Source organism: Panthera onca, chromosome A3 (genome assembly GCF_046562875.1).
Source record: "Panthera onca isolate mPanOnc1 chromosome A3, mPanOnc1 haplotype 2, whole genome shotgun sequence".
Lineage (NCBI taxonomy): Eukaryota > Metazoa > Chordata > Mammalia > Carnivora > Felidae > Panthera > Panthera onca.
The window spans coordinates 124,370,320-124,383,377 of NC_138341.1; the positions used below are offsets into that span (position 1 = coordinate 124,370,320).

Here is a 13,058-nt window from a genome sequence, read left to right on the forward strand (position 1 = left end):
AGGGTCCACAGTGGCCACTTGGGGCACCTCACAGGAGAGGAAAAGGCCCTGGCTGGGAATCCAAAAACATCAGCTCTATTCCTGGCTTTGCCACAGACCTGCTGTGAGGCTTTGGCCAAACCAGGCGATCCTTCTCTGGGCCTCAATGAAGACGAGCAGATGACCTCAGAGAGACTCCCAGCTTGGAGGCTCCAAGATAGTAATAGCTTACACTCTTGACACACTTTTGCTGTGTGTGGGCTCTCTACAAAGCACTTTACAAATACTTACTCATTTGATCCTCATCATACCTTCAGGGAAGGGGGGAGCTATTATTAACCCCTTTTATGGTTAAGGAAACTGAGGCTCAGAGAAGTAACTTGCTCAAGGTCACACAGCCAATAAGCAGCAAAGCCAGTATTCAAACCCAGGCCATCTGGCTGCAGAGTCTGCATCATAAACCCCACCAAGCTACACTGCCTAGTCTGACTACTCTCAAACCTTCACAGTGCCTGACGCAGAGCTAACCATCACCATAAGTGCTTAATAAGAATCCGCTAACTGGATGGGGCGCCTGGCTCAGTAGGTTAAGCGTCTGACTTCAGCTGAGGTCACGATCTCACGGTTTGTGAGTTTGAGCCCCACTTCAGGCTCTGTGCAGACAGTTCAGAGCCTGGATCCTGCTTCAGATTCTGTATCTCCCTCTCTCTCTGCCCGCCTCCCCCCCCCCCCCCCAGCTTGTGCTCTGTGTGTGTCTCTCTCTCAAAAATAAATAAACATTTAAAAAAAGATAAGAATCTGCTAACTGGAAAATAAAGAAGAAGCTGGCAGCCTAAAAGACCACAATGGTATTAGGAGTAGGACTGGGTGGCTGAGGTGGGAGGGATGGAGACGGATGCTTCCTTGCGTGTCATTGGTGAGGTCTGGCTTTTTCACTGTAACATATCATCGGTAACAGCAGAAAGAGCTGGAAACAGTGTTTGTCCTGGGGACGGGGCAGGAGAGTCAGAAGATGGAGGCATCCAGGACAGTTTTCATTGGATACTTTGCGTGCTTTTAAAATGCTGCACCATCTAGGGGCGCCTGGGTGGCTCAGTCAGTTAAGCGTCTGACTCGGTTTCGGCTCATGTCAAGATCTCGCAGTTTGTGAGTTTGAGTCCCACATCGGGCTCTGTGCTGACAGCTCAGAGCCTACTTGCGATTCTCTTTCTGCCTCTCTCTGCCCCTCCAGCACTGACTCTCTCTCTCTCTCTCTCTCTCTCTCTCTCTCTCTCTCTCCCTCCCTCACACACACACACACACACTCTCTCTCTCTGAAAAATAAACAAAAAAATTTTTTAATGCCGCACCATCTGCATTTATTGCCTACTCCAAATAGCACTTAATCTTTTCAAAATTATTCAATGACCAATCAGCCAAGGACCAGCTAGAGAGAAATGGTGCCAGGTGGGATACTCTGGGGATAAAAATGACCACAGAGGGGCTGAGCAGGGTCGGAATGCAAAGGAGGAGATGGGGGGCGGGGGGAGGATCTGGACAAGTGTCCTCTGTTTTCTGGAAGACTCTGGTTGTGCCTAAACAGACCCTCCTTCTGCAGATGGGCATTCTGAGGCCCAAAAGACAAAGGGAAGTGGTTGTAGAAGATGCTGAAATTCAGCGGCTGAACGGAGACCTCTTCCCTGATTCCTCGTGCAGCCTCTTGGGCTCCACTCAGCACACAGCGAACGCCAGCAAACCAGAGCAGAGCCACGAGTCCCAACCCCGGGTGTGAGCCCCACCCTCCCATCCCGCCCGTCCTGCACCCAGGCAGTCTACCGTAGCTGGAAAGGCAGTAGCTTCCATCTCCCGGATGCCCTATGGGTAGTACGTACGTTACCTCTAAGTCTCACGAGGTAGGAGTTATTCACTCCATTTTGCAAAAGATGAGGCTGCACATAAGAGTTACATATCGTAGTCAAGAGACACAGCCAGTACATGGCAGAGACTCAAAGCCAAAGCTGGTCCTCCTTTCCGTCCCTGAGCCCCCTCTCCCGGAGACTCCTTCCCATCAGTTTCAGACAAGTCCCACCTGGAAACTATTTATAAATGCCTTGGTCTTCAGACTCCGAGTTTTATGGGACTGGGTGGGAATCTTATCACATCATAAGGTTTGTCCCCCACTACCTCCATCCTGAGCTAAATCTCAACCTTCCTTAGAAAATTACCAGAGACCCTTTTCTTAGACACATCTAAATTAACTGACTCAGTAAATTCCCTTGGTAGCATTTCCCAGCATTTTGCCCCTCAACATCGATGATTCCTTTGATTTACTTTCTCCCAGCAGAGGCTTGTCCTCAAATGAACCTGCCGGTTTTAAGACATAGCCCTGCCTTTCTCCAATTCAGGAAAGGGACTGTGTCCTGTTCCCTCTGGTAAAGGCACTAGACTTGAACCCCTCAGAATCCCCAGAACTGAATCCAATATCCCACAAAACGATATTAAGGCCCAATGTGTTATTCACATTGACTCATTTATCATTTATACAGATGACTTCCAAAGGGATTTATGGGGTCCCACACGTTAAACCGGTACAAAGCAGGGCAGCATCTGAGGCTCATTTGATCTGAGACCATGTGCTGGAGACAGGAACGCCCGAAGACTATTCCCAGCTACTGAATTTGGTACCCAATGTCCCAGCATCTAAGACACAGGTAGCCAGGAGACATCCTATGTTAAGAACCCTTCATTTCTCTCCAGCTTTTTTTCTCTAACCCAGTAGTTCCCAAGGCAGGGTCCCTGGACTAGCAGCATTGGTATCAGCATCATCTGGGAACTTGGTAGAAATGAAGAGTCTCAGCTTCTACTCCAGGCTGAATGAGACACGCTGGGGTGGCACCCAGCAATCTGAGTTTTAACAAGCCCCTTAGGTGACCGTGACCCACTGAAACGGACAGGAATAGCCACAACTGCAGCAGCTACCCCTAAGAGAGCATCTATTATGCGCTCAGCATGGAACACACGATCTCATTCATCCCTATAACCGAGGAAACCTTCATTCCACATGCCCATTCTGGACTAGGTGCATCCTGGGCATCACACCACTTATTCCTCATGATAACCCTTTGAAGAACTTACTATTCCCCCATTGTACAGATGAGGAAATGGAGCCTTAGAGAGCTGAAGTCACTTGCCCAAAGTCACACAATTTAGAAGTGGCAGAAGCAGGATGAAAATTCAGGTCTGTTGGATTCCAAAGCCATGTTCTCTCTGTCGCAAAACAGAAGCTCCCTGGGGTCTTTCACGGCTACATCAGCCTGAGGAGCTATGAAGCTGGGTCAGGTAAGACTCAAGGAGGGGAGGTGGGCATGCAAGGGAGGGCGGAGCAGGAGCCCTGCCCAGACTCCACAGTGCCCTCCAGCTACAATGTGAAATGAAGCTACGCGATGCATTTAAAGGCACAGCCACCTATGTCTAAGGAATAAAATAGACAGGGATTCAGGAGGCATGAGTTCTTGGCTTCTCTCCCTGACTTTACACAGATGGAGGGCCTTTTCTCTTCCCCCTCTGGACCCGGTTTCCCCACCTGATACTCTTTACTGTCTGCAAGGTTGAGCGATCTGTCCCCAGCTTACTTCTCTGACCTTGTGTCCCCCTCATCCATTCTATGAAACCACACTTTTTGTTCCATAAACACCCAAGCTCACATTGACCTCAGGGCCTTTGCACCAGTGGTTGTCTCTGCCTAGATCACTCTACGCTCTCAGATTCCCACTGCTGGCTCTTCATCATTTAGGCCGCAACTCAAATGTCACTTCCTCAGTGAGTCTTCCCTGAGTACCTTACTTATTGTTATCTTCTATCCCATCAGTTTTTTTTTTTCATTTCACTTAACACAATCTGAAATTACTTATATTTTAATTGCTTCCTGTTTATTGTCTGTTTCCCCCACCCCAGAACATAACTCCATGAGAGCAGAAACCATGTCTGCCTTGTTCCCTCATATGTCCTCAGCACTTAGAATACTGTTTGGCACTGAGCAGCTAGTTAAATATTAGTTGAATAAGTAAATGCCAAAGAAGAAAACCTGGACTCAGAGGCCAGAGCCCTGGACATGTGACTCTGGCAAGCCATTCTGCCTCTCTGAGCCTCAGTTTCCTTCCCTGCCTAATGAGGGAAGGACTAGATGCTCTCCAAGGTCCCTTCTAAGAGTGCCAGTCTTGGGAGGCCAGGCCTAGAAGCCACCCAGCTGGTCCATCCAGAAGCAGCAGCTGGCCGGGGTCCTGCAGCAGCTGCCCCCTCCTCACCCCCACCAGGTCCCTACCCAGGCACGCAGTCACCTCACTCCCCCATCGCAGAAACTGTTAATGAAGTGCGCACTGCTAAATGCAGTTACAATTACGGGGGCTAAGAATAAGGCACTGACATCAGCCACGTCAGTTTCCGAGTGAATCAGAAAGGGAGGAGGGAGGAAGGAGAAAGGGGAGGGGGGATGGCGCTCTAGAGCTGTCAAGTAGAAATAGCACAGCGTTAAATATAATCCAGCCCTGGCCTACATCGGTCTGGAGAGGCAGGTGACGGCTCGGCCCCCAGGGCCAGGGCAGACAACTGGATTCTTCAAGGAGGCCAGGCACAGCCCCGTGATGGGGATCATCCAGGAAATGATGGCCAGAAAGGCAATCCAGTGGACTGGGGTGGAATGGCAGATGCTGGAGGGGCATATCTGAATCTGAACAGGACTCCACACCCCAGCCTCTGTCACTTGCTGTTTTGTTAGCACGAGCACAGCCCCCAGGGCATACACAGCCCTCTCCCACCTGGAATCTCATTTCATGCCAAGAGGCAGAGGGTGGCCTCTGGAGTCAAACACATCTCAGTTTGTGAATCACCACTGTGCAACCCAAGAAAGTCATTAAACTACTCTAAGCCGCTTGGCTTTTCCCCATCAGCAAAATGGGTACATCTGTAACAGTAGCTACCCTTCTGGTTGCTATAGAATCCGGTAAGATCAGGGAAAGCACGGAGCACAGCCAAGCAAGACTTTCAATCATTTTATTTTTATAACCCTAAGAGATGCTAGACAGGATATTTAACCCTTTTTCCAGAAGAGGAAACCGAGGCTCAGGAAGGTTAAAGGACCTGCCTGAGGCCCCAGAGCCATAGTGGAGTCCAATGCTAGCCCCATGGAGTAACTGGTAGGGGAGACAGTGGATTGCAATGTGGTCACTCCAGGTGACTGGTGGGGGGGGGGGGGTTGCCGCACTGGAGATCTGACAGTAAGACGGGGGTGACAGTAAGACAGGGAGATTGCAAGTAGCCCTGGAACAGGGTGGGGGGCACAGGTTACAGCGCAGGACGTGTTTGCACCCTTTTGAGCACATCGCCCAGACTGGCACCTCTCCAGCAATTCTTAAAAGAAACGCTGAAGCGATGGTTGTCAAAGCCAAAATGAAAAGAGGAGGCAAAGTAAAAGGCCCAGAGCCTGGAGAGGTCAGCTGACACGGAGGCGCTCTCACACTCCCGCTCTCCTCCACACCTCCGCCCCGCCCTCACTCAGCCTGCCAGGAGGACGGGTGGGGAGGGAGGCAGAGCGCCACCTGCAGAGGGAGCCGAGGTGGATGGAGCCCTTCTTCCCGCTTCCCGCTTCCCACCAAACAGAGCCAGACAGGCCTCTGGCAACTGCAAACTCAAGGAAGCAGGAGCCATAAGTCTGGCTGCTTGGGGACAGGGAAGGGGGGTGTCTGAGGGAGAGGGATTTAAGGAAAGAGCTCTCAAGGCATCGAGGCAGTTCTGCAGGGCAATGATCTGGGTAGTGGGGGAAGGAGTGAATCCCCATGCACCCGACTCTTCTGAGATGCTTCTTTCAGGATAATTTGACTCAGATAAAGTAGTTTGGGTCCATACTCTCACCCCACCCTGTGACATGAACCATGGAAAAAAAATTGGTTCAATTCTTTACCAGGCCTCAGTTACCCAAATCTGGAAGAGTTCTGCACAACTCCCCAAACATACAGAAGATTACAGCACTTGGTGGTAAATTGAGGGAGGGGACTGAGGGGGACAGAAAGTGGCCTGCCCTAGAAAAAAGGGTGGGAATGGAGGCTTCAAAACCTCGGCCTCACACCTCAAGTGGACCCGATCCCGAAGGATATTTTAAGGCGTCTCCCTCACCTTTCCCCCTTATCCACTCAGTCCTAGTCCTGCTCTGAGGCTGAAGCACTGTGTTCCCACCCACCAACTCAGAGGGAAGGGGTGGGACAGCAGGACGTTTTGTTTCTCAGGGAAAGCTCAGGTCAAATTTCAAGGACAAAAGTTAGCACTTGGTCTGGGAAAGAAAACTCTGCCAAATGGAGTAGACTGGGGGTGGGGAAGGAGGTCCAGTGCTGTCCTTCCAGGTGCCTGGGGTGGGGGCAAGAATGAGAGCTCTAACTCCCCTTGCCGGGATCTGTCTGGCAGGATACAGGCATCTCCGCCCCACAATCCAGGAGAAGAAACTCAGACAAACCCCTCTATTTCCCCCTCTCCAAAAACAACGGGAGTGGGCTTTGGTACTAGTTTGTGGGACCCATCCACCATGCCGCCCCACCCACCAGATTTGGCCTGAGCGGAAGAAGGCGGTGCAGTGAAGGGCTTTGCAGCCCAGAGATGTGGCCCTAAGCGAGGGACTGGTAGCCGGCCCGGTGTTGCCATGGCAACTTTCTCCAGTGCTGGATCGAAGCATCCTATGGGCAAATCAGAGCTGGCTGCTCCCGCTTCTCCGCCCTTCTCCCAGGCCAGGGAGAATTGGATGCCGAACCCACTTGGTCAGACTCACGGACACCATCCTCAATTCCAGACCCTGATGTTAACAACCGCCTTTGGTATTTATTGTAAAGTGGAGATACCCTTACTCCCCAGCAGTGCCCCAATGCACCGTAGCAAGGCTAAGACAATAGATGTGAAGAAAATTAACTGTTAAGGAAGAACGGGGAAACAGGGAGCTGGACTGCTCCCCACCCTCTTGTTCCACAAGCAAGTCCCCCAAATCCCCATCTTTAAACCGCTGCCAAGAAAGAGGGCCCAACTCTGCCTTAATAGCTTTCACAATGCAATTAAATTAGCTTACAAAAATTATGAAAGCTAACATTTTGAGAATCCCACAGATGCTAGTTTACAGTCATGCTCAGAAACAAATCTTATTTGATAATTTGATAATAGCTAACAGGTATTGCGAGCCTACCCGGTGCCAGATACTGTACTAAGCCCTTTGCATGGCAAAAACAATGTAATAATCAAAAGCATAGATGTTTCAGTCAGATTGCTCAAGTTCAAATCCTAACTCCCTCACTTCTTGGCTGAGTGACCTTGAACAAATACTCTCTGTGCCTCAGTTTTCTTATCTGATAATGGGGATGTTAAATGTTAATTTTATAGGGTTGCTATGACAAAAGAATTAAAATAATATATTTAAAATGTGTAGGAGGATGCCTATCAAAAGGTAATAATTTAAAAAATGTTGACCCTATGCAGTCCACACTATTACTTTCTCCCTCATTCAGATGAAAAAGCTGAGGTCATGTATCTAACTCCCCAATTACAAACCCAGAGCCAGCGAGGCTGAGCAATGAAGGTATGTACAGGAAAATGCCCCCCAGTCCATGTCTCTCTAAAGCCCCCAGCATCTTTGGAAAAGGGACAAAAGCAGCATAAGAAATGAGTTCAGAGTGCAAGGTTGGGGCAGAGATGCTCCTTGGGAAGAATTCTAGGAATCTACAATGACCAGCATCCTGAGCTTTAGGCTGGCTAGAACAGGGTGGGAGGAAGGAGCAGCTTCCTATGCTCACAAAATGTCCAAGGCTCCCAAGCCCGATGCAGGAAAATACTCTGGCCCAGTTAAGACTAATGAAATAGACTTCTCCTCACACAGTTTCTCAGGTAACCAGCTGAAGGTGCAGGTGAACCCTGAAGATGGCTCTGGCTCAACCTGGGTGATGGACACGATGCATTCAATAGGATTTGTAAGCAGCATCAGAGAGGAGGCATCTAGATGAGCCAGAAGCCATCAGGGACACACCTCTAAGCCATCAGACAGCCCTGCATTCATGGGCCAGGGGAGGAGGGATCAGGGCAGTGGAAGGCAGAGGGAAGCCAGTTCTGATAGCCCTCCTACTGAAGCAGTCTCTGTCTAGCATGTGATAGATTATTCAAACTGCTTTTAGAAATTAGTTCAGCACGGTGCTGTTCTAAAAGAATAAATCCAAAAGGCTTTTTTTAGGAGAAAATTAATGACTTTGAGAAGAACAAGAGAAATTAAGCACCAAGACAATGTTTCCTACTTCCGATTTTTACCACACACTCATTAGTCTTCCGGAAATGAAACTTGACTTTCTCCCTCCCCCTCCCAAACTCAAAGCATCCCTTAAGATGAGCAGACAATGAGCCCAAGATGCCCAAACCAAACTCTTGGCTGGCAGCCGTTCCCTGGGGCCTCCTCACCTGGGAACCATTTTCTACACAGTTAGATTTAGTTTTTTAAAAAATCCTCTTTCAGACAGAGGGCTAATAGTTTACTGGAAAGAGAACTGGAAACCTGATTTTAGTCTCAGCTCTATGCCTACCTCATTGGATGACCTTGGGTTACACACACACACACACACACACACACACACACACACACACTCATCCACTTGAGCTCAAAAAGGGGTTGGACAGGATGATTTCGAGGTCTCTTCCGAGTCCAAGACAAGAATTTGAAGAAACTTGCTGGAAAAAACATCAGGTAGGATCTTTAAAAAAAAAAAAAATCTCTATTATAACATCAAGGACTCTATTCTGACTTAAGCGAAATCGGAACAACTTGCCTGCAACCAGCAATCATAACCAAGGCGTCTGACCCATGACATGGGATATGACTTAGGAGAAAAACCTAACTGTCCCTGCCATTGTCCCTGTCCCTGCACCTCCAAACCCATGCTCCTGCCCAACCTGCCTCTTGAGACCAGGTAGCCTATTGAACTTCAGGAGAGTCCTTGACCATTAAGTGAAAGGTGGAAGCATCATCTCACTTCTGCTGGTGGGGATCCCTCTCCCAGCCCTCATGCTAACCTCATTTCCTTCAGTGGAGGCCACTGTGTTGCGCAGCCCCTCCATACCTCCTTACCTGGCCAGAATAATGACCTCCCTCAGCTACATCAAGGGATAAGTTAACCCTCTGAGCCTCGGTTATTTTTTCCCATAAAATGGTGATTCTGTACAATGGTTTTGCAATAACCGTCTTTACCCTACTCCCAACTCTAGGTCTGTGGGGACTCTGTCTCACACACACCCCCTCCCCCATCCATTCACTTGGCCAACAAATTCTTCTGGAGAACCTTTTCTCCACCTGCCTCTTGCTCCAGCAGGAGGACATGAGCACCCATTACCCACGGCTCCATCCCATGTCTCACCAGATAACTCGGTGACCAGACAAGGGTCTCTGCAAGCAGGGAATCTTAAGCAGGACCCATAAACTCCCTAACACTGCAGACAAAATTTTGAGGATGGTTCGTATGTGTATTTTTTGAAGAGACAGTTCATATTTTCATCAGCTTCTCAAAAGTGTCCGTGAAACCATTTTGCTACTCCCCACCACCTACACCCCTCTCGTTTTTGTCCTCTCACTGAACTCACTCTCAGATGTTCAGCTTCTGTTACATCAGATTTTCAGAAAACATTTTTAACTGCACCCCGTGTCTGAGGGACTGCCATCCCATTTTACAGATGGGGATATGGAGGCTAGGAGTGACATGACTTGCCCAAGGTCACAGCTAATAAGCTGAGAAGCAAGACTGGAACCTGATGCCGATTCCCAATCTGGCACTCTTTGGGGAACTCTCACCCAAGCCCTCTAGTTGCCCCACCTGTTGGTGGATTCGCTACTTCACCGCGGAAACAGATCCGGAGCCCTCACGTTCCCTCTTCCCGATCCCAGGGCCCCAAAGAGCAGGTTTCCCTACATTTCCCCGCCCCTCGGGCTCTGGCTGAGGCTGCGCGCAGGCCCGGGAGCGCGAGGTTCGGGCCGCCGGATGGTGACCGGGTTCAGCCCACCCAAAGGGGCTACTCCAGGGACAAGAGCACCCAGGGGCCGGGCACACTCCGGAGGGTGCGCAGGTGAGGAGTTGGCGCCGCCCTACGTCTCCTTCCAGGACGAGCGGGGAGGAAAGGCCGCACCCGGCCAGTCTTCCCGCGGCCCGCCCCAGTCTGATAGGAACCAGGAGTCCGGAGCCCCAGCTTCTGGGGGAAGAAGAGGAGAGACAAATGGGGACGCTCAAGGCCTTGGGCGCAGGGCGGGGGTCTTGGCCAGGGAGCCTCTGGATGCAGGCAAGACAAAGATGGAGAAGTAAGGTCTGCGCGCCACCTCCAACGGCGGGGGGCGCGTCAGAGCCCCAGGGGTGAGGCTGCCAAAGCCCCGGGGCTCGAGGAGTGGGCACCACAGGCGGGAGGCTCAGGGAGGGCGGCAGGTCGGATCCAGGGACAAGACAGGGGGCATCCGGCAGGCTCGGGTGAGTAAAGAGAGCTGGTCCGGGCGACCCCACGGGCCCACCTGCGGGAAAGGGGTGAATGCAGAGGAGCTCGGGGTCCCTGGGGACAGCTGGAGGCTAGAAGGCACCGCAGCTCTAGACCTTGAGGCCTCGTGGGTGGGGGCGTATCCCGAGCGGGACTGCCAATGGGGTGGAGAGAGTGGCCCCCTCTTAGGGCGCACCCGGTCGGGCAGGGGGCCTCCGGCCCCGGCTCCCGGGACCACCTCCGCCCCCGCCCCCCCACACACACCGCCCCGGGGATCGGGGGCGGGCGGCGCGCTTACCCGCGTCCTCGTCGTCGAAGGAGTTCATGCACGGGAAGTAGATGGCGAGCGCCTCGAAGGAGGCGGACAGGCTGAGGCGGCTCTGCGAGCGCTCCATGCCGGCGCCGGCGCCCGGAGCCTCGGCCGCGGCGGCGGCGGCGGCGGCGGGCGGCTTGGGCAGCTTGGCCGCCCCATTCTTAACGCGGAGTACGGCGCGCGGCGTGGTGGCGGCGGCCCGGGGCTAGGCCGGGGCTCCGCGGCGGGGCTGGCGGGCGCGGCGGGGCCGGCGGGCGGCGGGCGGGCCGGGAGCGGGCGGCGCGCGGAGCCCGAGGCGCGCTGTGCTCCCGGCGGCGGCGGCGGCGGCGGCGGCGGTGGTGGTGGCGGCGGCGGCGGCGGCGACGGAGGTGGCGGCGCAGCGCTCTGGCCCGCGGCGCCCCCAGCCGGCCGCGCGGGGCGGGCTCGGAGCGGCCGCCGCAGCCAATCGGCGCCGCCCGGGGGAGGGGGCGCCGCGCGCGGGGGCGTGGGAGCCTGGAGGGCGCGGGTGGGGCCCCTCCTCCTCGCCGCCCCCAGCCCGGCAGGTGTGCGCGCCCCGCGAGAGGAGCGGAAGGGAAGGGTTGCGCCCCAGTCCCGGGGCCGTGCCCACCCCCCCCACTCTGTCCCAACCCCACGTTCAGCCCTCAGACTCGCCCAGGATGCAGGCGTCCAGTCACCTACCGACAGAGGCCTCACCCGGGGCACACACAGGCTCAGAGGGGACACACTCAGAGCCACCGGCGCACAGCGCTCAGCCTCCCACGGAGACCCTCAGATTAACACATGAACCCGCAGAGGAGCTCAGACAGGCTCCCACACGACTGCATTCACTGTGCGAGCTACACCACAGACACCCTCAGACTCATACACACACCCAGGCAGGTGCTCCCACAGACTCGCTCACTCACTCATAGAGACACTTGCGGAATCAATCCACAGACACCCTCAGACAGACTCCAGAGACCCACACAGGTAGATATACCTACAGACACCCTCAGACTCTCACACAAGACTTGCAGAGGTAGATACATCCACAGACACACAACAGACTCCTATGGAGACGGGAGACGGGGGGGGGGGGGGGGGAATGGGGGGAGAACGGGGGGGGGGGATGGGGGGGAACGGGGGGGGGGGGACGGGACAAGACGCAGAGCAAAAAACAGGGACCCCTTGGTCACAGAAGGAGACCCCCAGATCCCACACAGACCCGCAGAGACATTCAGACAGGCACATAACACCCACGTACCCACACTCCTTACAGATGTCCTAGAATTCACACACACAGACACTTGTACACTCAGATGGCACACACTCTCAGACCTGCACACAGAGACACTCAGTGCCCGCCATCATCGACTCCCTCAATGCTGATTCACACGTGCACAAACGCTGGCGGACTCCTGCACGGTTACCTTCAGACACAGACCCAGAGAGTCACTCAAACACACTTCAGTGGGCACATGCATGCTCACACCCAGACGCAGACATATAGCCTTGGTCGCTCCCGGTGGTGGGTATATTCTGACGCACAGACCCCCTCAGATGTACGCACAGTGGGACCCACTTGACCAAGTTCACAGGCTCAGACAGACACAGCCACATATACCCCTCCAGGGACCCACAGTCTTCAGACTCATATACGCCTGGGTTCAGACACTCAGAGCCCCCGGGATGAACATAATCCTAATCAGAAACCCGAACTCCATTCTCTAACCCGGGGCCTGAGGTCCCCATCCAGGCAAGCAGTGGATGTCCGACCCCTGCCAGATGTCCTCACACTCTCTTTACAAAAGCAGGCTGGGGAAGTGGCAAGATCCCAGAGTTTCAGTCCCAGCTGTGGCACTACCCTTCTGCGTGGCCTAGAGCCCTTCAACTCACTGACCTGTTCCCTCATCTGTATAATGGGGGAGACCCTCCGTTTTGGACGGTCGTGAGGATTAAGATAGCATGTGTATTAGTTTTTTATTGCAGCATAACAAACTGAGAGGCTTAACAACACCCATGTATTAGTGTACAGGCCTGTAGGTGTAAGCAAATTTGATGGGGTTCTTTGCTTGGGGCCTCACAGGGTATCAGCCAGATGGGGCTCTTCTCTGGAGGCTCTGGGGAAGAAGCCCCTTCTAAGCTCACTCAGGTTGTTAGCAGTATACAGTTTCTTATGGCTGTGGGACTGTGACCCTTGTTTCCTTGCTGGCCTTTGGCTGGGAGCTGCTCTTAGCTCCTAGAAACGGCTCTCTGGTCCTTGTTCATGGCCTCTTCCATCCTCAAG

General features: G+C 53.2%; 1 protein-coding gene across 2 annotated transcripts in view; it reads right to left on the reverse strand.

The window, feature by feature from the left end:
* Positions 1 to 11,195, reverse strand: part of RIMS4 (regulating synaptic membrane exocytosis 4) — a 62,222-nt gene extending 51,027 nt beyond the window's left edge. Inside the window, exon 1 of one of the 2 annotated variants that reach the window (XM_060618855.3) lies at positions 10,778 to 11,195. In XM_060618855.3, coding sequence (XP_060474838.1) covers positions 10,778 to 10,874 — 97 coding nt within the window. In that variant the 5' untranslated portion in view covers positions 10,875 to 11,195. The remainder of the gene's footprint in view (positions 1 to 10,777) is intronic. The other variant, XM_060618866.3, reaches the window with a different exon arrangement.
* Between the last annotated feature and the right edge of the window lie 1,863 nt (positions 11,196 to 13,058).